The sequence below is a fragment of the Oncorhynchus clarkii genome, chromosome 10, assembly GCF_045791955.1.
Source record: "Oncorhynchus clarkii lewisi isolate Uvic-CL-2024 chromosome 10, UVic_Ocla_1.0, whole genome shotgun sequence".
Taxonomy (NCBI): Eukaryota; Metazoa; Chordata; class Actinopteri; order Salmoniformes; family Salmonidae; genus Oncorhynchus; species Oncorhynchus clarkii.
Window position 1 is genome coordinate 46986063 of NC_092156.1, and position 22913 is coordinate 47008975.

Here is a 22913-nt window from a genome sequence, read left to right on the forward strand (position 1 = left end):
CGGGTTTCCATAATAAATTGTGTGATACAGTTGCACGCCTCCCATTCCGCACACACTCGCTCTCTCCTCCAATCACCTCGTGCTTTCTTGCCTGACAGACTAACTACAGAGTGTGCCAATGTTAGCTGATTAGTTACGAATCTCGGACAGTTTCCAAATGAATGGCATCGGTTAAACAGGACAAAACAAGCAACTTGTTAGCTGGCTATGTAAACAAATATCCAACTCATCATATCAGCTCTACTGCGTGGGCATCTAACCTAACACGACAGCTAAGCTGTCAAATAATAGGAAAACGAGGCAATGTATAGCCTATCAATATCTGCACCTACCAAACATGACAAACTATCACCTAAGCCAAACAGATAAAGACAAATTACTCTAGCCTTCATTTCAGTGGCTAGTTAGCTAGTTGTCTTTAGGGATAGCTAGTAAATGTGACAGCTGAGGTTGACGCTTCGTGAGCTCAGCTCAAATGTACAACTACACACAACTCCTCTTGCCTGACAGACTGACTAGCTTGGGCCGTTTCCATATGAATTACATCAGTAGAAACAAGACAAAACAACCAACTAGTTGTACTGATGCTCATTCTGTTCACCAGTTTCGGAGGTCTACGTCACCGGCTTTCTAGGCTTCACTGAACGGGATTCATTATCATCAACCCCGGATTGTCTTGTCTGATTACACACACCTGGTTCCCAGTTGGAGTCATTAAAACAACTCATTTTTCAAGCACTCCACAAATTTCTTATTAACAAACTATAGTTTTGGCAAGTCAGTTAGGACATCTACTTTGTGCATGACACAAGTCATTTTTCCAACAATTGTTTACTGACAGATTATTTCACTTATAATTCACTGTATCACAATTCCTGTGGGTCAGAAGTTTACTTACATTAAATTGACTGTGCCTTTTTAAACAGCATGGACAATTCCAGAAAATGATGTCATGGCTTTAGAAGCTTCTGATAGGCTAATTGACATAATTTGAGTCAATTGGAGGTGTACCTGTGGATGTATTTCAAGGCCTACTTTCAAACTCAGTGCCTCTTTGCTTGACGTCATGGGAAAATCAAAAGAAATCAGCCAAGATGCTAGAAAAAAAATTGTAGACCTCCACAAGTCTCGTTCATCCTTGGGAGCAATTTCCAAACGCCTGAAGGTACCACGTTCATCTGTACAAACAATAGTACGCAACTATAAACACCAACACCACCACTCGGGAAGGAGACGCGTTCGGTCTCCTAGAGATGAAGGTACTTTGGTGCGAAAAGTGCAAATCAATCCCAGAACACCAGCAAAGGACCTTGTGAAGATGCTGGAGGAAACGGGTACAAAATGATCTATGTCCACAGTAAAACGAGTTCTATATTGACATCACCTGAAAGGTCGCTCAGCAAGGAAGAAGCAATTGCTCCAAAACCGCCATTAAAAAAAGCCAGACTACGGTTTGCAACTGCATGTGCGGACAAAGATCGTAGTTTTTGGAGAAATGTCCTCTGGTCCGATGAAACAAAAATATAACTATTTGGCGGTTTGCAAGCCGAAGAACACCATCCCAACCGTGAAGCACGAGGGGTGGCAGCATCATGTTGTGGGGGTGCTTCACTGCAGGAGGGACTGGTGCACTTCACAAAATAGGTGGCATCATGAGGGAGGAAAATTATGTGGATCTATTGAAGCAACATCTCAAGACATCAGTCAGGAGGTTAAAGCTTGGTCGCAAATGGGTCTTCCAAATGGACAATGACCCCAAGCATACTTCCAAAGTTGTGGCAAAATGGCTGAAGGACAACAAAGTCAAGGTATTGGAGTGGCCATCACAAAGCCCTGACCTCAATCCTATCGAAAATGTGTGGGCAGAACTGAAAAAGCGTGTGCGAGCAAGGAGGCCTACAAACCTGACTCAGTTACACCAGCTCCTCTGTCAGGAGGAATGGGCTAAAATTCACCCAACTTATTGTGGGAAGCTTGTGGAAGGCTACCTGAAACCCTTGACCTAAGTTAAACAATTGAAAAGCAGTGCTACCAAATACTAATTGAGTGTATGTAAACTTCTGACCCACTGGGAATGTGATGAAATAAATAAAATCTGAAATAAATCATTCTCTCTACTATTATTCTGACATTTCACATTCTTAAAATAAAGTGGTGATCCTAACTGATTTAACACAGATTACATGTCAGGAATTGTGAAAAAACTGAGTTTAAATGTAGTTGGTTAAGGTGTATGTAAACCTCCGACTTCAACTGTATATGCCCTCTGTTCCCTCTATCTTGGTTATTGTTTCCATGTCCGTTGGTGGTGCGGGTACCTATGCGTTGGTGCAGCTGTTATGCTGAATGCTTTATATATTGTGTATTACGGGTATTATGTCCCGTGTCGTTCGGTTTACCCTCGCTCTTTTGTTTGGGTACAGCCCAGTGTTTTTGTATACGTGTTTGTTTTGGGTGTATTAAAAACCACTATTGTGTATCGCCTGCGCCTGTCTCCAAAATCCTTTATAGCAGCGTGACACTAGTTAGCTGACAATATGCAGCTAAACACTGCAGCTATTTCCATGAGACAGAGAGCAATCATTCGAGCTCCACCTCTGATGTGCTCGCCTGTACCAACCAACTTGTCTTGACATGACAGGATTTGCTAATCTGACAGCTGTTACCCGAGTTTACAGCGTTCAATATTGACAGCACCAAACGTATATATCTGCCGTTTACTCATTTCACTCACCTCAACGTTATTGCTTTTCAAAGTGCAAGGACATATCCGTATCGTCAACCAACACAACCAACAACCAATACAACACAACCAATACAACACAACCAACACAACCAACAGCAATAACAGCAACCATGCAGCTTCGTCCAAAGTGTGGAGACGTTCTTTTTGAGTAATGAAGTGATAAAAACGTTGATCAGTCAAATGACAGCATACCCTGTGTCCGGGTTTCTGGTTGACGACAACAGCCACGCGAACACGACAACGGGGATGTTATCAAGTGAATTTTGCGATATGGAGACAGACATAAAACAAGGCCGTTCGCGGCGGTGGAGGCTGGTGAGGGGAGGACGGCTCATAATAACGGCTGGAACGGAGCGAGTGGAATGGCATCCAACCAGGTGTTTGATACCATTCCGCCTACTCCGCTCAAGCCATTCCCACGAGCCCGTCCTACCCAATTAAGGCGCCACCAGCCTCCTGTGGTCCGCGGCTGCTATAGTTATTTAAAGAGAGGCAGTCGACGGCCGCTGTGGGTTCTAAAAAGTTAAGACAGAAAATATACACCTGGAGATATCATCAGTCCTCCAGCTATTTATTTGGCTGTCATGGCATCCTGAATGTAGAGATGCCAGAGCAGGTTTTACTACCTTCCCCAGCTTATAGGCTGCCTCTCATAAACAAATACTATGAGGAGGTTTGTAGAGATGATTGACACTATTGAGATGCACCATTCCCTAGCCTCCGGCACTATGTGAAAACAAATTACTATTTTCCTCCCTCTATTTAAGCATTTTCTCTGTGTTGTCTGTGCTGCTGTATGCCCTCCCTCCCTGTTGTCATGTGAGATTCCAGTCAGCGCCCCCCAGATGGGGATGTGAGAGCTGTCTCAAAGGAACGCAGCTGTGTCTGTCATCCAATGCGTGCACTTTAGGGACCAGTCACATTATATCAGGCCCAAGCCCTGACGGAGACACTGCACAGAGACAAATCTGTTGGGCCACTAGCTTCCACACATGCTGGAGGGCTGGAGAGCGAGGAAGAGGGGCCACAATTGCACAGTACAGTGGATTATCATGGTAATACAATATCATCAATATAAGCAGTTTATTTGCTGTTTGTGCCATGGTAGTTTTTGTGGAATAAACAGACTGACTTGACCTGACGTGAACTGTCTCGAATGAGCTTCTGTATCGTAAGCTCGTTCACAAATCTGTATATGAGGGTAAGGCGTTCAGTCTCAAGGGATTCCTTTTTGCCACATACAAACAGGAGTGGGATGGAGGAGGAGAGTCTCTGCTCATGTATTTGATGAGATCAGTGCACTCACAACTGGATAATATATTTGATGTTCTGCGTCTGTTGATAGACATTTCTGCTCCGTAATTCCGTGAGCTCTACACTGTGTTAGACCACAGTGTGTGAAAGGCCACCCGTAGACGCATAATCTGTGTGGAATGTACAGCAAAACTGGAGAGATTCCATTAGGATTATGTGTGTATCTTCATACAGCGCCTGTCTTTGGTAAGCGGGCGCTGTACTATATGACAGTGCGCGTGTAAAATAAGACGATGTAATTATCTACTTTCTTACAGATTTCCCATTATCTTGCTTTCTCTCTCTCTCTCTCTCTCGTCATGGCTTTGTGTCCCTGCGCGTTGTGACGGCCTCATTACTCTGTGAAGTTAATGGATTCAGCGGCTTGGCCTGCGTTAATTCAACTGTATATATTTCCCTGTGAAACATGCAAACATGATCCCCTGAAAGGAGTGCGAAGAAGGAGATATAGACAAACAGACGGATTGAAAGGGAAGGGGGGGGGGGGGGGGGGGCGACGAAGGGAGGCAGCAGTGAAAGAGAATGGTGAACTGTAGCAGAGGCCACCCAGGCGTAGTTGTCTGTGGTACTGTTCCTCAGATACTGTGGAGTGCTAATTAAATTCCTCTTGTCACAATGGGTCACCAGACGTAGCAGGCGACAAGCAGGATGGGAGATGGAGAGAGAAGCACTATTCCCCCATAACGTGTCAAATGAGAGGATAGATGAGAGCCAGAGAAGGCTGTTCAGAAGACATAAATTGTTGGCTTAGACTGTTTGTATTTGCACCACATCATTTTATATGAATGTCGACCTTGAGGCGTTATTCTCTTTGGTGGTAGAGAGACTTTAAGGAAATGAGCAGCACTCCTCTGCATTTCATGTGGTAGTTAAATGTGGGTGCAGCTTTGCCTGGCAACATTTAGAATTTCGACTGGGCTCTTATATGCATGGGACCAGCTTTACTTTAAATAGCAACAGCTGTTGAATGAATCATACATTAGAGCCGAAGAACAGCCTCATGCCTCAGTGTTACCTGGGAGTTGGACTCTCCAAGGTCAGAGCTGGCTTTTTGCTTGATTAAATCCTGCTCAAATCATCTATATTCCAAATGACATTCCTAGGCATCGTGCTTGATGGATTCTCCCAATTCTTCAAATTAATGTCATGGTCCACTTGATAGTTTGGAGGAAAACTACATGTAGGAACGTTTTACATTTGATCAGTTAGTGACCACTTAATGGATATTTGAAGAGCAAAATTGCATCTGATTGCCCCCAACCATAACTTGATAGAATGTGGTCTGGTATGTCATTGAGCAAATTTGCTAAAGCACGGTTGTTAGATATATCCCTAGAGATCTAATGGTGCTGCCATGTGTGTCAGATGCATTTATAATATCTAATATCTTTAACAAGTCTCCATTTTCCATGGAAAAGCTAGGCTGTTTTTCCCCCCAAAGGAAATTCAGGGAATTTATAAGGCCATACATTTCAAACAAGTGTGAGGAAAATTGGCAGATATTATTGTATGATGATGATGATGATGATGATGATGATGATTAGCTCTTTGTTTGAGTGATTCTTTGATATGTTCACATACATTTTTTTGTGTCGTAATTGGGAGAAAATATACTTTAAAAAAACATAGTTACCGTGTTGAATGATCCACTTCAAGAAGCTTGACCGGCACAATGAATGAAAGAGACCAGACCAACAACAACTGTGGTAGCTATAGTTGATGACACCAGTGTTCTCCCCAATCTCTCTCCGCAGCACAAGAGGAGTCAGTGGCCACCTACAAAGGCAACGAGTTTTTCAGCTATGACCTGTCTCAGACGCCCATCCAGAGCAGCCTGGACGAGATTAGTCTGTCCTTCCGCACGCTGCAGAGGAACGGGCTCCTGCTCCACACCGGGAAATCAGCTGACTACGTTAACCTATCCCTGAGGAGTGGCGCTGTGTGGCTGGTCATCAACCTCGGGTCCGGGGCCTTCGAGGCTCTGGTGGAGCCTGCCAACGGCAAGTTCAACGACAACACCTGGCACGAAGTCCGTGTCACGCGCAACCTGCGCCAGGTACTGTAGCCCCCCCCTCCTTCATATGCCCAGCAGTAGTTCTATCGTTCATTATTACAGGAAGAGTTTCATGTTTATACTTAAGAGGGAGTAATAGTGTCATTATTTAGCTTTCAGTAGTTGTTAATGTTTCCTCATCACGGGCATCCAAGGAAAACCAGTTATACTGTCAGCTTGTGATTTAATTATGCTAATTCATCCCTCAGGACTGAAAAACAAAGATGAATAGAAAACAAACAACATACAATTTTTTTTTTTTAAATATCACTGTTTTAGGCTTTTCTGATTGAACCCTTAATTTATCAGTCCCAAACCAAACTCCAGTGACTCATACCCCAGTTCATTAGGATACGTTCAGAAAACATGCCTCACCTAGAGTAACCCATTATTTTTTCTCTATGGCAGTCGGTACACAATCTTGTTGTTTTCAATTCAGTTCAGAGTGAAGTGAATCAATACCACAAGTTTGGCTCTCTCAAAATACTGTCTCCATAGGTGAAAAATGATGCCGTGCGATGTTTCGCCTTCTTAGTGAGACTAGTCATGTTGAGGTGTAGATTGTTGTGGCTGAAATAACTTGGAGCTTGTGGATTGATTTCTATGTCAGTCTCATTGAGTCTCAATTCCGGTGTCAACAACAGTGTAGAAATCAATGATCGTTTTTCGTGTACTTTGGATTTGTCATGTTTTTACATATTAAAAGGTGCCTTTTTATAATTCCATGTTTCCAACTGAAATGCTACATGTCAATGTGTACAGTGCTGTGGGTGAGTTTATCCTGTGGAAGGAGACCACTATTTTTTACTGAGCTGAGTCTGATGAACGGTCCATATAGCTAGATCACTTCAACAAGATCACTTTGATCTCTGAAAGCATACAGCCATGTATTTCACATTTGAATCTATGTACTAGCTTTACACCTTGTGAGGTTTAGTCAGTGACACACTCTCTTACTTAACCCTGGGTCCTGCCTGCTTCCCCTTCCCACATCACATTAGGCCTGTCTAACTCCTCTCTGACTGGCCATGTTATGGCCAATCGCTTTGCCAACTCTGTCTTCTATACTAACTAACATAACTCTTTAAAGGCTCCAGGCTTTAGTTTTCATCCCTTCATTTCAAAAAAATATATTCTTCATCATTTTTGTCTTTCCAAGGACATTTCCACGCAATTTTGATTTGTATTACTGGTATTATATTGAATGAAGACACTATCTATGTCGTGAATATTATTTTATAAGGAATGTATACACATCCAGCATTTTTCTCCCTTTCTGAGGAAGGATGCAGGCATTGGACATTCTAAACACCATCTGAATAGTTATTTTTCACAGTATCTCTAGATTTTGTTGCTTTTATTGTCTGGAATCAACTAAATAAATGACAAAATTGGCATTCAACATGCTAATTTCCTTTTTACAATCCACAAATATCATCAAGGTTATTTGCCTCCTAGAACTTACTTCCAACAGTATCAGGTAAGCTGTATCAGAAAACAAGATATTCTATAACAGAATTCTGTTTAGAGTAGACCTGTGCTCCCTTATTGGATAATCTGGTCGGTCCATTGTGGCTAACAGTAAGGGAATAAGAAAGATGCCGAGTGATAATACTAACAAGCACAGACCTTTACTGTACTGGGCGTCAAAGAAATGTCAGGCACTGTGTAACAGTATTACTCAGAGAGAGAGAGAGACTTGAGTTCAAAGACGAAACAAAAAAAATCTTACTTTTCAACTTCAAAGCTCGACTTCCCCTCCCTTCCGCCTTCTAATCCCAATTTTTTCAAACTTGTTAGTATGCGTAGAGGTAGATCGGTTTTGTTTCTTATTCTTTTATTAATTCTGTTGAATGCCTCCTAACATCAACTGTACATAGTGTATATACATGAACAGAAATCAACGCTGTATGTAAGTGTGATTTCTCTTTCCATTTGACTTCATGTGAATCATTCATAATGACATGATTAATATGCATCGCCTGTGTGTCCACGCTCTAGCCCTTCATGGGTTATGACCACAAACAAAGCGACCTTTATTTAAAACCAAAATGATGAGATTTGCCAGGTTTTTTTCCCATTCATACTAAGATGATACATTTCCAATAGCTAATAGTCACTCTTCTCTATCTGCTAATGTACTAACAACCATTTTTGTGTCTGAATCTTCAGTCCTTACAAACAGACCCCCTTAACATCTCACTCCTACCTGCATGCAAACATTCTCTCTCTTCATTATCCCGAGCCTACCCTCACCCATACTCCCCAAAGACAGAAAAATCCTATGCTTACAAACCCCTCTCATGCTTTTATCCCTGCATTTGATCCTGCATACATAGCTCTTCTCTTCGGATAGCTTCCTGTTACCACACTGGCATGCCGATAGAGAGAAATGCACCTCCTGTGGGAACGCCAGTGGAATTTATTTTTTTAACAAGCCCTGGTGGTCAGCTTTCGCTGGCTAGATTCCTCTTATCTTTCTCTCTCTCTCTCTCTCTCTCTCTCTTGCTCTTCCCCTTGCTCTTTCTCTCTCACATCCTCAATCACACTCTCTTTGACACACACACACACACACACACACACACAATCTCACCTACTCCCTTGTTCAACCTTGCCTACAATCAACGCTACAGACTCATAGCAGCTCTAAACAGCAGCAGCAGACATAAGAATGTGTTCCCCCATGATTGAAGTGCATTTAAAACCAGGAAACACCCATAACTACATTAATGATCAGAACAGGGCAATTCCTCAGACTGCAAGTGGCAGAGCCTTGCTCTTATCAGAGGGGACCTCTGGGAAATGTAGTATTTGTCAGTCAGCAGTGACGGTCTGCAGCATTCACAGAATATCATAACAGTGTAAACCACGTACACTACAGTATAACCATTTCAGTCAAAGCTGAGCCACATGCTTTATAGTATAGCTCATATATATGTAATGAACTCCTCTTAAACCATTTTAATGGATTATAAATGGCTTCTGAAACCGTTGTTCTCCCAACAATGAATAATAGATTTGGATTTTTTTTAGCTAATTGGTCCGTTAATTTGTTCTTCCTGTCTCTCTGTATTGATTTGAGATTGATTAGTTGATTGATTAATTGATTAATTGATCAACTGTCTGATTACTGCCGAAGGACGACTGTATCTATCATCGAATGGGTGCCTTCTCAAATTCAGCTACAAGCGGATACTACGATATATTTAATTTTGTACTCAAATCCAAAATATCTGTGAAATGATCATATCGTCCTTTGCTCATCAACCCTGCTAATATTTTGAGAATCGAGAAAGGAAGCAAGCTTCTGCGATTGGCGGAGCCCTCCGACGGTGCTCATCAATTCACACTGTAGATCTTACAGCTAAGGATTCAACTCAATTCAAAGGCCAGCATTTTAACCTCAAATCCCCCCCCCCCCCCCCCCAAAAAAAAACAAAGCAGCGGATGTTTGGTGTTTAATTAAAATTATTTCCACCATCTTCCCCCTTGTCTCTTTGTTTCTGTTCTGTCTCTCCTCCGCCTTTCTCCATTCCTCTCTTTCTCTCTGGTCACCCAGGTGACCGTCTCTGTGGATGGGATCCTGACCACCACCGGCTACACCCAGGAGGACTACACCATGCTGGGCTCGGATGACTTCTTCTACATTGGGGGGAGTCCCAACACGGCTGACCTCCCAGGCTCCCCGGTCAGCAATAACTTCATGGGCTGTCTCAAAGACGTAAGTACTGTGCTGTTCAGCAGCCTTCAGCAGGGGACTCTGGTCTGAGAATACACAGATGCACAGGGCTCTTGTTGAGCTGTGATCAGATTCACAAACACTGTTCACTTTGTGAAGTGACAGCTCTTTTACGCATGTGCCACTTGGAATTGAGATGTTAAACCGCCCAGTGCATCACACAGGAAGAACATGGCACGTTTCTATTTTTACATTTAGTTAGTTGCTAATTAATGACAGATTGTGACTTTGAACACATGCAGTGCCCTTAGTGTTCAGCTGTGTCCTAATGAGTCCTAATGTAGATTGCTGTGTGTCATTTGCATATCCTCTGACATTGTACAGTGTGGTCATGTATGAATGTAGCTATGGCCTTGAATTATATAATAGCATGATTACCTGGATATGAACACCAGACTTCCTACACTGTTGAATAATACAGGTTCTATTCTCCAGGATTAATTACACTCCTGTACTGATGCCCCACCCCCGCCCTCCCTAGTGGCTGCCATGACCTTCCTATGCCCTCCCTATCTCTCTCTCTGCCTGTCTCCCCCCGTCCTATTGCTCACTCTCTCTGCCCCCCACCCCTCGTTCTTTCTCTCTGTCTCTCTCTTCCCCTCCATCCATCCATCCATCCCGCCTGCCCTCCCTCCCTCCCTCCGCTCTCTGTCAGTGAACATCTGTAATTAATACTGTGCCAGTGTTAGTGAGGCCTTAGCTTTACCATCCTGACAGCCAATTCAGACATTGATTTCCTCCATGGATTCCCAGGCAGCGCGTCCCTCCCTCTGTCTCTGTCTAGTTGACCCTCCCATGTATTAATCATGTCTACCTCTTCATTGATTGTGCCATGCTTCTCACTGCCTCAGCCTCCCAAAGTATTTGTCCTGTTGTGTACAGGAATCCTAATAACTATACTAAAGATTGTTATATTTCCATTAGGGAACGCCTACTCTGTGAAGTGTGTGTGTGCAATAGCTCAAGTCACCTTTGCACTCCTTCTAAACAACGCAATTTTGGCAAAAGTCTACAAAACTTAGCCCACTCTGTTCGTAACAGATTCTAGTTTGGGAACAGAAAACTGTATTGAGATCAAATGTTTCATCTATGAGAAAATGTGCAGAATGTCGGCCAAAATCCATCTCGTTCCATCTTCTTCCACTGCCGGACACTGGGCTTCCTCTCACTACCATATTTGGTAATGAGTGGAAACACCAAGTGGAAGCTTCACATTTATACATCTGGTGAAATATCTGTTTCAATTGTTCTATATTTGACTCTACGGCTACAGGCTCCTGGTGCCTGTTTCAGTAGAACGTGGTGATAGATATTGGACTGTCAGTGCTGGGAGGGGTCTTTGGGAATTACTGATACACACCTACAGTGCTGTGAAAAAGTATTTTTTGCATATTTCTTTTTACACTGAATGTTGTCAGATCTTCAACCGAAACCTCATATTAGATCAAGGGAACCTGAGCGAACAAATAGCACAAAATGTGGATACTTATTTCATTTATTTAATCAAAAGTGTTTGGTTTTCACCAGACATAACGAGACCATCGTCGTCCAAAAAAGTTGACTCAAGTTTGCAAAAAAGCACCTGGACCCAGCTGGATGATCGCCAAGACTCCTGGAAGGGTCCCGTTATGTCTGGCGATAACCAAACACTGCATTCACACAGTAAGAACCTATAACTATACTAACTAACTATACTAACGAACTATACTAACTAACCACACTATACTAACTAACTATACTAACTAACCACACTATCTATACTATACTAACTAACTAACTATACTATACTAACTATACTACACTAGCTAACTATACTAACTAGCGATACTAACTAACTATACTAACTAACTATACTAACTAACTACACTATCTATACTATACTAACTAACTATTCTATACTAACTAACTAACTATACTAACCAACCACACTATCTATACTATACTAACTAACTATACTATACTATACTAACTAGATTACTATACTAAATATACTATACTATACTATACTATACTAACTAACAGTCAAGCAGTAGTGTGATGGTTTGGTGTTGCTTTGCTGCCTCAGGACCTGGATGACTTGCCATCATTGAAGGAACCATGAATTCTGCTCTGTATCAGATCATTCTAAAAGAGAATGTCAGGCCATTCATCCGTGAGCTGAAGCTAAAGCACAAGCTGGGTCATGCAGCGAGACAGTGATCCAAAACACAATCTACATCAGATTGGCTAAAGAGCGACAAATGAAACGTTTTGAAATGTCCAGACAGAAACCGACCTGAAACGAGCAGTTCATGATCGGAAACCCTAAAATGTCGCTGAGTTAAAGCAGTTCTGCATGGAAGAGTGGGACAAAATTCCTCCACAGAGAGACAGATCAAAAACCTACAGGTGACAAGCAGTTAGTGAGTGTAAGGGGGCAATTGGGTGTTGTGTAACTTTGTTAAAAAAAAATGTAATTAAATAATCTACAAAATGTTGTGTTATTTGTTCACTAAGGTCTCCTTTATCTAATATGAGGTTTTGGATGAAGATCTAAGAATATATTCAGGGGCAAAAATATGTGAAACATCGAGAAAATCCAGGCAGATACTTTTTCACAGAACTGCATTTGATCACAGGCTCAGCAATGTATGATTGATGCTACCAAAGGAGACAGAGACATTGAGTGTCATCAGAGTGTTAGCGTAGCGTGAGAACGATTTTGTACTTTTGCATCTATGGCTGAAAATAGACTCAACAATTGCATTTTTCATACTCGGGCTCTTTTTCTATTCTTCTCTTTATTTTGGTCTGGCAATTACTGATAATGGTTCCTTGTGAAATCAAGCCGCTGCCAAGTGTATTTTTAAACAAAAAGACACTAAAGTTCTCACCCTGATGGAGAGCGCCAGTCAGCTTTGGACTGCAAGTGGTGTGAAAATGAAAACCATGTACAGCTGTGCCTCCCTGCTGCCTCCATCTGTACATGAGAACAGTGCACATGTGACAGACAGACCGTCAGACAAACAGGGAGATTCTCATTATGGTCTGGTTATGTAATGTATGAGAGCTTGTGCGTTTTACACGCTTCAATGAATTAGAAATTGTTGCATGGATGCTAAGGTATTGCATGGATTCTAAGGTATTGCATGGATGCTAAGGTATTGCATGGATGCTAAGGTATTGCATGGATTCTAAGGTATTGCATGGATTCTAAGGTATTGCATGGATTCTAAGGTATTGCATGGATTCTAAGGTATTGCGTACATTCTAAGGTATTGCATGGATTCTAAGGATTCTATGGTATTGAGGACAATCACAGAAAAGAGGGAGGGTTAAGCTAAATAGCGGGACATAAAGTGGTCTTTCAGCAGACCGCAGCCACCCGCTCAGTGACAGTCCTGTCCCTTGTCCTACAGGTGGTCTACAAGAACAACGAGTTCAGGCTGGAGCTGTCTCGTCTGGCTGCAGAGCGGGACCCTCAGGTCAGTGTTCACGGCGACCTAACCTTCCGCTGTGAGGACGTGGCGGCCCTGGAGCCGGTCACCTTCGACACGCCCGCCGCCTACCTCACCCTGCCCAGGTGGAAAACCAAGAAGACTGCCTCTATCTCTTTTGACTTCCGCACTACGGAGCCCAGCGGCCTGCTGCTGTTCAGCCACGGTGACAGGCGTCTGCAGGGCCCAGACAGACAGCCGGAGAGGCAGCCCAGGGCTGACTACTTTGCTATGGAGCTCCTGGACGGCTTCCTCTACCTGCTGATGGACATGGGCTCTGGCAGCATCAAAATGAAAGCCAGCAACAAGAGGGTCAACGATGGGGAGTGGTGCCACGTGGACTTCCAGAGGGAGGGGCGCAAGGGTGAGAGAAAGCACACATGATGAATCTGATAAAGGAGCTTCGTTCTGAGCCATACTGCAACTCTGGTCTTATTGAGGTATCAGGAATAGCCAGGGTTAAATTCTACTGGCTTGTGAAGTTCCATTTACTATACCCATTCGGAGGCACTCATATTGGCTTCTCCTTCATGTTTCTTAGCTGCCGTCAGAGATGCTGGGTGCATATCCCGTTTTAATTAGTCTTATTTTTAGCAGCTATAATCTATGTATGACATTTAGTAAATTGCCTTAACCTATTTCGCAAGTGGCCAATTATACCGTCATCCACCTCATGTGGGGAAATGTCTGCCCTCATTAGCCGTGCCCCTAGATTTGAGCCAGTGTTGCTTACACCTTACTATTAAGAAATACGGTATGACAAAGACCTGAGACGTTCCTGTTCATTAGTTGTCTCATAATTTTACACCTGGTGTACCATGTGGATTATATTCTATATTATACAGTGCGATTGTACAGTGAGGCAGCCTTGATACAAGTTGACTCTCTCTGACTGTCTTGCCTTCAGGCCTGATCTCAGTGAACAGCCGCAGCATACCATTCTCTGCTAACGAAGGCAGTGAGATCTTAGACCTGGAGGGTGACATGTACCTCGGGGGTCTGCCCGAGGCACGCCAGGGCCTCATCCTCCCCCCGGAAGTCTGGACGGCCCCCCTCAACCTGGGCTACGTGGGCTGCATGCGTGACCTGTTCATGGATGGGCGGAGCCGGGACCTGAGGAGACTGGCAGAGATCCAGAGTGCCTCTGGAGTCAGCAGCTTCTGCACTAGGGAAACGCACATCAGGTGTGGCAGAGATGTCTGTGCCAACGGTGGGCAGTGCCGCGAGGGCTGGAACCGCCACGTGTGTGACTGCACCAGCACGGGCTACCTGGGCCCCAACTGTGAGAGCGGTGAGAGAGAGAGAGAGAGAGAGAGAGAGAGAGAGAGAGAGAGAGAGAGAGAGAGAGAGAGAGAGAGAGAGAGAGAGAGAGAGAGAGAGAGAGAGAGAGAGAGAGAGAGAGAGAGAGAGAGAGAGAGAGAGAGAGAGAGAGAGAGAGAGAGAGAGAGAGAGAGAGAGAGAGAGAGAGAGAGAGAGAGAGAGGATCAGCGGAATGTGGAAACGATCCCTGCTTGAAATGTTACCGCAGAGCTTTTAAACAAGTTTAATGACATTTCATACAGACAATGGAGATGAAATCACTTTTTATGTGAGTTATTCAAGTGGTAAATTGCCACTCTATTAGTGAATTGGCGGTATGTGAGGAATAAATAGGTGCTGTGTATCAGTGATTCATCAGTATACCGGTGGTGCACCGTGAGTCTGAATAACCCTGCATCTAGCACAGATATCGCTCTGACAGAGAGGGTAGGAGCCCCATTGTGACGCCATATAGGCCGATAACATTATGAGGGATATAAATGGCCATCCTCATCCTATTTGTGGCCCGAATATAAATCTATGAGAGGAGGATGATAACAGAGGCTTCGCAAAAGAGCGCTGTGGTACGCTACAGGCTGCTCCTGCCATCTAGTGTGGCTGCAGGAAACTGCAGTCTCTTCAAAAGGCCTACAAAAGGATCCGTTCGATCTTGTTTCGGCGAAAGATCGTAGCTGATAATATGAGTGGAAGTGGAATTCTCTCATCTTCATTTGGTGTCTTGTTATGAATCATACGCTTATTCAGTATTGGGTGTACGGGAATAGATCTTGGGAACATTTGTGACAATGCCATTTGCTAACGCTGTCTCCCTGTCCTTGGTGCCCGCACACAGAGGCCACGGTGCTGAGCTACGACGGCAGCATGTACCTGAAGGTGACGCTGCCGTTGAGCATGCACATGGAGGCCGAGGATGTGGCGCTGCGCTTTATGTCCCAGAGGGCCTTTGGGCTGCTTGTGGCCACTACCTCCCAGGACTCAGCTGACACCCTGCGACTGGAGCTGGACGGGGGCCGGGTCAAACTCACCGTCAACCTGGGTAATGCTAACAGTGCTAACGTTTATGAGTCCTCACAGCTTCTCTGTGAGAGTACTCATGATGTAATGGGAAAAGGTATTGTCCTACATACCTCCCCCCCTTCTCCTCATCATTCACAATCTATATACATCTCTCTGTGTCGCCTCTGTGTTTTCTCTCTTTCTCTCTCGCCCATCCCTTGGTCAGCAATCCATCTCAACCCTTTCAGCCCTTCAACGGCCGGTGTGTCTGCAGTCCTAGGAGCAGGCAGCCAGAGAGACCAGCTCACTTAGAAACACTCTGCATCACCATGACAGATACGTAGTCATGGTGTTCCGAGGGATGTTGTAGTTGCTGTTCTAGATCACAAGTGCCGTCCACCATGGCTCTCAGATTTGTCAAAGCCCAAGGAAGAGGAGAGCAGTAGAGAGCCGACCGAGGCAGTAGAGGTGCCTGACGGGGCTGTCTGCCTCAGCTGGTATCCCTAGTCTCCACATCCCCCATTACGTCTGTAGGTAGTGAGTCTGGTCCTTGGCTGTTTGCATCCACTGCTTTGTGATGGTTGACAGCTCCAGAGAACACCTCAGGCACACTAGCATAGCACCTAGTAGCGCAGGGTTCCCCTAACTCGGTCCTCGGGACGCCAAGGATTTTCTTAGCCCTACACAGCTGATTCAAATAATGAAAGCTTGACGATTAGTTGATTATTTGAATCAGCAGTGTAGTACTAGGGGGGAGAAGAAGAAAAAAAACGTGCAGCCCTTCGGTTCCCGAAACCGTGGTGTGTAGTACATAGCCTTCACAGAGGGCTTTATTATAACCAAAAGATCAAGGAAGCTCTGACTGTGTTGGCACGTGTTTTGGTAGTTGTACGCCATAATGACTATGTAGCTATTCTATTATTTAGATGGGCACAATGGTGAGGAGATTATCCACAGCTCTAAATGCGTAAGGTTTCAGTGTAGCTACGGGGGGGGGGGGGGGGGGGGTTATGCGAATCAGCCCTTTCCTCTGTCTGTGCTCTACCTAACTACCACATGGGTTGTACACACACCGGGAGGCATATCTGTTATCAACCTAGGATTTAACGTAGAATTACTTTCTAGGTTGTAAATAGAGTCATGGAAATTATTACAGTAATGATATATCACGAAACACGGTGATTTCACTCTGATTGCGGTACACATTACCGGTCCTCCTGAGTGTAGTGGAGAGTTGACATTAGAGGTCGACCGATTATGATTTTTCAACTCCGATACCGATTATTGGAGGACCAAAAAAGCAGAGACCGATTAATCGGCCGATTTAAAAAAAAAATATATATATGTTTTATTTGTAATAATGACAATTACAACAATACTGAATTAACACTTATTTTAACTTAATATAAAACATCAATAAAATCTATTTAGCCTCAAATAAATAATGAAACATGTTCAGTTTGGTTTAAAAAATGCAAAAACAAAGTGTTGGAGTAGAAAGTAATATGTGCCATGTAAAAATGTGTGCCATGTAAAATATGTGCCATGTAAAAAAGCTAACGTGCTCGTGTGTTAGTGGGTGCTGTATGGTTGCCATGGTGAGGAAAAGGCTGGTTTTGAATCTGGAGCTTGTCCCCGGATGGTGGCCTCCCTGGAGGAAAAAAACAAAACTGCAGAATGTACCTTGAAGGATGTGAAATGTTTTTTTTAATATTGTTTCTTTTCAATTTACTTTTTGGGATCTCACCATCTCACTCTCTCTCTCTCTCTCACCAGATTGTATCAGGATAGACTGTAACCTCAGTAAGTGGCTCCTATCATTATTTACTGTACTTACTGAACGACCGTGTCTTATACCTTATCTTCTGTGACTGTCTGTTTTTACTATTGATAAGGGTGAACGTAATTAACGTTAGTCCTATACAATATGTATCCCAATGAAGTACTACAATCACATGGTTGTCTTGAAAAATGTAAGCCGCCTGTATATCATTTGGTAAACCATTCTTTAGTCCAAGCAACAAATGTCAGAATCACAAAATGATCCCTTGTTCATTACAACAGCCACAACACCATATGTTTTATTAGTTCACAGTGCTCCTCAGAGAAACAACAGTGGCATTAGCTCCCTGCTACTTCTATCAGTAATGTGCTCAAACTACCACCAGATGGCAATATGCCATTGGGTTTTGGGGAAAACATTTTCCCATGAGTTTTAATAATACATGTCCTGGTGACCTATGGAAACTGTTGTCTGTACAATTTAGTTTTTTGAAATACATGTGTTAGGATTCAAGGAATGATGCATTTAAGATGCATGTGACTGCTTCCGTGTGTATGTTGGTTAGCACAGGTGTAAACCTAAAGGGTCAGAGGATAATGTACAGATAATGTAAATAATCTGCTTTCTTTAGATCATGTGACGCAGGCGAGACCTTGACAACAGATTGTGTACAAAGCCGTGTTGTTTTTTACATTTTGAACCTTAGATGGCAACCTTCAGTATGTTGCTGCAGAGTTGTCCTGTGAATTTAGATGGATTGAAGTTTAATGGCAATAAAATATCCTTAATTGACTTTTAAATAGACACAATTAGCCAGTGGTTAAAGTAAATGATAGTCAATTAGAGCCCTCGACCATCTGTGAGAGCCTCTGTCATGCATTTTTAACAGGCCTCTGATTTGGGCCTCTTAGAATCACCATTTTAACAGATCTTTGGAAGAATGTTAAGAGGTAAGCATCGAGAAGAAGGGGCACAATTGACAAAACAGGAGGAATTAAAATGTAATGGTTGAATGTTGCCCAAGGTAAAAGGTGAGTCTATGTGCTGTATACAGTACGGGTAAGTCCTAAATAAGAAATGCATGCGGGTAACTGCCGAGGTCTTGATGGCTCCAAGCCTTTTCCCACCATGTTGTTTTATCAGGCCAATTGGCTCATCAACTGTGGATGGGGAGCTGTCCATGGTCCTGATTGGCTCACCAGGATACACTGTCTTGTGCGGGCCACACTCTGCTCCTGCAACCGACAACATACCAGCAACACATCTACAGTGTATTCAGACCCTTTTTTAAAAACCACATTTTGTCACGTTACAGCCTGATTCTAAAATTGATTAAATAAAAACATGTTCCTCGTAAAATAAAGAATCACCCAATATGTTTTTCATTTTTACACGTAACAGACCTGCTAATGTTGGACTGCGTATTTTCAGATGTATACTTACTAAAATCATATTCGTCAAATACTCTGGATAAAATTGGCCAAGGAAAGGGCTACTTTTAAAGCTCCTGACGCCGTAGTCTTTCTCCCCCGTCGTCTATACGATGCCTGACAAGCCCAGTGACACGAAATAAAGGCCCACGTCAAACGATCTGTAACCAGAACACGGAATGTAAGCCCACAGCATACTATACCTGTAACTTCAGTATATCAAGACGCAATCATTACAACACCGCAGAAGGACATTCAATTTGCCGTAGTGTGTAGAATAGCTGTGTGCCTAAAACAACTGAACTGCAGAATACAAACTGGTATTCGCTCATTTTGCATTTGTGTCAATGGGGTATTTGTGTGTGAGAGGTTGATTTACATGTGCATCTCTGTTTAGAGGTAACATGTCTTCATCTAGAGCTAGTATTGCTGGTATTGCTTGGTCAATTGAAGTTAAATGCTGTCTTTCTCGTTACCTATTTAATCATTGCTGTCTCAACTGTTAATTGCTCATCACTTGTGCTGTGGTTGGTGTTGACAGTCTGACTCATCAGTGCCTGTATTGTTTCACCTCTCCCAGGCAATCAGCAGTTAGTGCCGGGAGGTGTGTCCTTCACCTCTGCTAGACAATCAGCAAATACTGCCGGGAGGTGTGTCCTTCACCTCTGCTAGGCAATCAGCAATTAGTGTTAGTATGTCAGTCTCCCCTATTTTTTTCAGCAGCAGCTGTAAGCGGCGGTCGCCAAAACGAAGACGGTTGCTGAAACAAAGACCGGGCTGCTGAGTTGTTCTGAGGAGTTAGAGGAAGGCCCCACACCACTCTCTCACTTGAGTGTCTTACCTAGTTATTTTCAGATGATCTCATTTTTCTCTCTTGTAGCTTTGTCAACTGTGTTTTCTCCATACCTGTTCGCTCCTCTCCCTGTAGGCTTTACAGATGCTCCCCACCGCGTCTAATGTAGTGTAGCCTGTGCGCACAATCCGTGTCGAATTTGTGGTCTCCTGCAGCGTTTCGAGCTGCCAATCTGCGGTCAAGAAGGCCTATGTTGCCCTTTATTCCCTCCTGCCCTTTTGGCCCTGACAGAGTTATGGATCACCCCCAGAGAACGCTGCTATTCCAGCTGCTCTCGTCATCTGACTGTGTTCTCTCATAGTCAAAGAGCTTCTGGTCGTCACTGTGGTGGCAGACAATCTCTGGGGACCTTCTTACTTCCCTCATCAATGACACCCTCACCACTGACGGCGCCCCCTCTGACTTCCAGAAGACCAGAGTCGCTCCCCTCCTCAAGAAACCAACACCCGACCCACTCTGACGTCAACTAGAGACCAGTATCCATTTTTGTCCCCAAAAACACTGCAGCTGTCTATGACCTACTCTCTCAGAACGATCTTCTTGGAAACTAACCAGGATAGCTCACTCGACTGTGGCCACTCTCCTCTGTTTAACGGAGGCTCTGCCAAAGCTGACACTGTCCTCATCTTCCTAGATCTATCCGCTGCCTTCAACACCATGATCAATCAGATCCTCTACTCCACCCTCTCAAGGCCTGGCGTCTCAGGCTCTGCACCCTCCTGGTTTACATCCTACCTGGCAGGCCGCTCCTACCATGTCACTTGGCTCCGTCATATCCTCACATGGTCTCTTCCAACATTGCTGTGTGGATGACACTCAACTGCTTTTCTCTTTCCCCCTCCCTGACACCAAAGTGGCGACATGCATCTCTGCGTGCCTGGCAGACATCTCAGCCCACTGCTACAGGGGGTCAGTTTCCGCTCAGCCCAGTCAAAGCTCTTCTATGCTCTTCTATGGCAGTCTACACACATTAATGACAAATTGACATTTTGACATTTATTCCAAATAAAAAACAGATACCTTATTTAAATAAGTATTCTGACCCTTTACTATGAGACTCAAATTTGAGCTCAGGTGCATCCTGTTTCCATTGATCATCCTTGAGATGTTTCTACAACCTGATTGGAGTCCACCTGTGGTACATTTAATTGATTGGACATGATTTGGAACGACACTCACACCTGTCTATATAAGGTCCCACAGTTGACAGTGCAGGTCAGAGCAAAAATCAAGCCATGAAGTCGAAGGAATTGCCCGTAGAGCTCCGAGACAGAATTGTGTCGAGGCACAGATCTGGGGAAGGGTACCAAAACATTTCTGCAACATTGAAGGTCCCCAAGAACACCGTGTCCGCCATCATTCTTAAGACATTTGGGACCACCAAGACTTTTCCTAGAGCTGGCTGCCCAGCCAAACTGAGTTATCAGGGGAGAAGGGCATTGGTCAGGGAGGTGACCGAGAACCTGATGGTCACTCTGACAGAGCTCCAGAGTTTCTCTGTGGCGATGGGAGAAACTTCCAGAAGGACAAACATCTCTGCAGCCCTCCACCAATCAGGCCTTTATGGTAGAGTGGCCAGAGTTTGTCAAAAGGCACCTAAAGGACTCTCAGACCATGAGAAACAAGATTATTTGGTCTGATGAAACCAAGATTGAACTCTTTGGCCTGAGTGGCTCCGGGACAAGTCTCTGAATGTCCTTGAGTGGCCTAGCCAGAGCCCGGACTTGAACCCGATCGAACGTCTCTGGTGAGACCTGAACATAGCTATGCAGCGACACTCCCCATCCAACCTGATAGAGAGGATTTTTTTGCTTTGTCATTATGGGGTATTGTGTGTAGATTGAGGGGAAAAAGAACAATCCATTTTGTCACGCAAACATTTTCTTTCTTACAGATTTTCTTTTTTGGTTCACTGTTGATAGTCCCAAAATATTTTGCATGTCAGCAGGCAAGTTTTCAAGATCTAGGATTTTCAAGACGCAAATTGTCACTTGCCACATCATGTTGATGCATTTTGACTAATGAAAAAAAATACCGAAATATATGTGGATTTAAGTGGATTTTTTTTAAGTGGATTTTCCCTTAAATCTTTTTACTGTCCATGTCACTTCCCGGGCTCCGTAGAAACAAATGTTTGCTGAAACAAAATTAATTCTCCATATTGGCGAACTGTATATTTAAAGGTTTGGATTTAGTAAAACGTCAGTAATCAATACATGACTTGCAAGGGGAACAGTTATAGACAAACGCGTATGACACTATTTAGACGGAGAAATGTGCGTTTAGGACTAGGACCTACAAAATCTTGAGTTCGGTTTTAGTCCCAAAAGAGCACTGTGGATATGCACTGATATGCTTTCTTGCACACCAGAATTCTTACTTTTCAGCCCACTACTATAGATAGCCCTTACATAACTAACTTGCCAACTTCTCTAACTCGTATGTGCTTGTACCTGGTGGAGCTGCTCTCTCCGCTGAAGCACAGTGGTATGTGTTTGGGCCGAAGCTCCGTAATTAGACAGCAGTGGAGCCCACCTCTGAGACCAGATCAACACTGCTCAAACACAGTTGACTTCAGATGAAGTCCCATCTCCTCTGCTCTGCAAATATTTCTCTGTTCCTCCCTCCACCTGCTCAGTAGACTGTTGTGTTGATTTAGTGGGTAAACATGGGTTTGGTAGGACATAAACCCACAGTCAATAAAAAAGGAACAGAACTGGGGATCCATACTAAGGTCTGTAGGTTGTTTTGGGATAATAGACTGTTATAATCGGTCCGAAAACAGACTGACAGTATGATGTTTTACAATTGTTACAAGGATTCACTTTGGAAAAGCACTGCTCTGCCTCAGGCCTAGCCATTTCTAACGGCAGTTGTCATTCTTAGCCACTCTAATCAAACATGTCAATAGTAATAATAACAGAACTTGATGTGGTACAACGAAGATTTACCGGTAGTATGTGTTTGCACAGGACCCATATCTATCAGATAAGCGTGTAGTTGGTCTATAGTGTTACCCCTTGCTGAGACACTTGCTCTGCTGTTAAGCTCTACAAGCCAGTGGCCTCTTTCTCCCAGAGGAAGAAACAGCGGAGTATTTGGAAACCAATTGATGTCATCAGCTGCAGCGTCCCAGTAGCAGCCAGTGTCCTCGCCGTGTCTCCTGGGATTTTCATACACCCTGAGCTCAATTAGATCAACAA

At 43.8% G+C, this 22913-nt stretch overlaps 1 protein-coding gene across 2 annotated transcripts in view; it reads left to right on the forward strand.

Moving 5' to 3' along the window:
* The window catches only part of LOC139418651 (neurexin-2-like), a 329179-nt gene that overhangs the window by 131750 nt on the left and 174516 nt on the right, over nt 1-22913 (forward strand). The window contains exons 6-13 of one of the 2 annotated variants that reach the window (XM_071168271.1): nt 5815-6116; nt 7399-7435; nt 8961-8974; nt 9673-9834; nt 13251-13692; nt 14236-14619; nt 15481-15684; nt 17421-17447. In XM_071168271.1, coding sequence (XP_071024372.1) covers nt 5815-6116; nt 7399-7435; nt 8961-8974; nt 9673-9834; nt 13251-13692; nt 14236-14619; nt 15481-15684; nt 17421-17447 — 1572 coding nt within the window. Of the gene's footprint in view, nt 1-5789; nt 6117-7398; nt 7436-8960; nt 8975-9667; nt 9835-13250; nt 13693-14235; nt 14620-15480; nt 15685-17420; nt 17448-22913 lie in introns of both variants that reach the window. The other variant, XM_071168270.1, reaches the window with a different exon arrangement.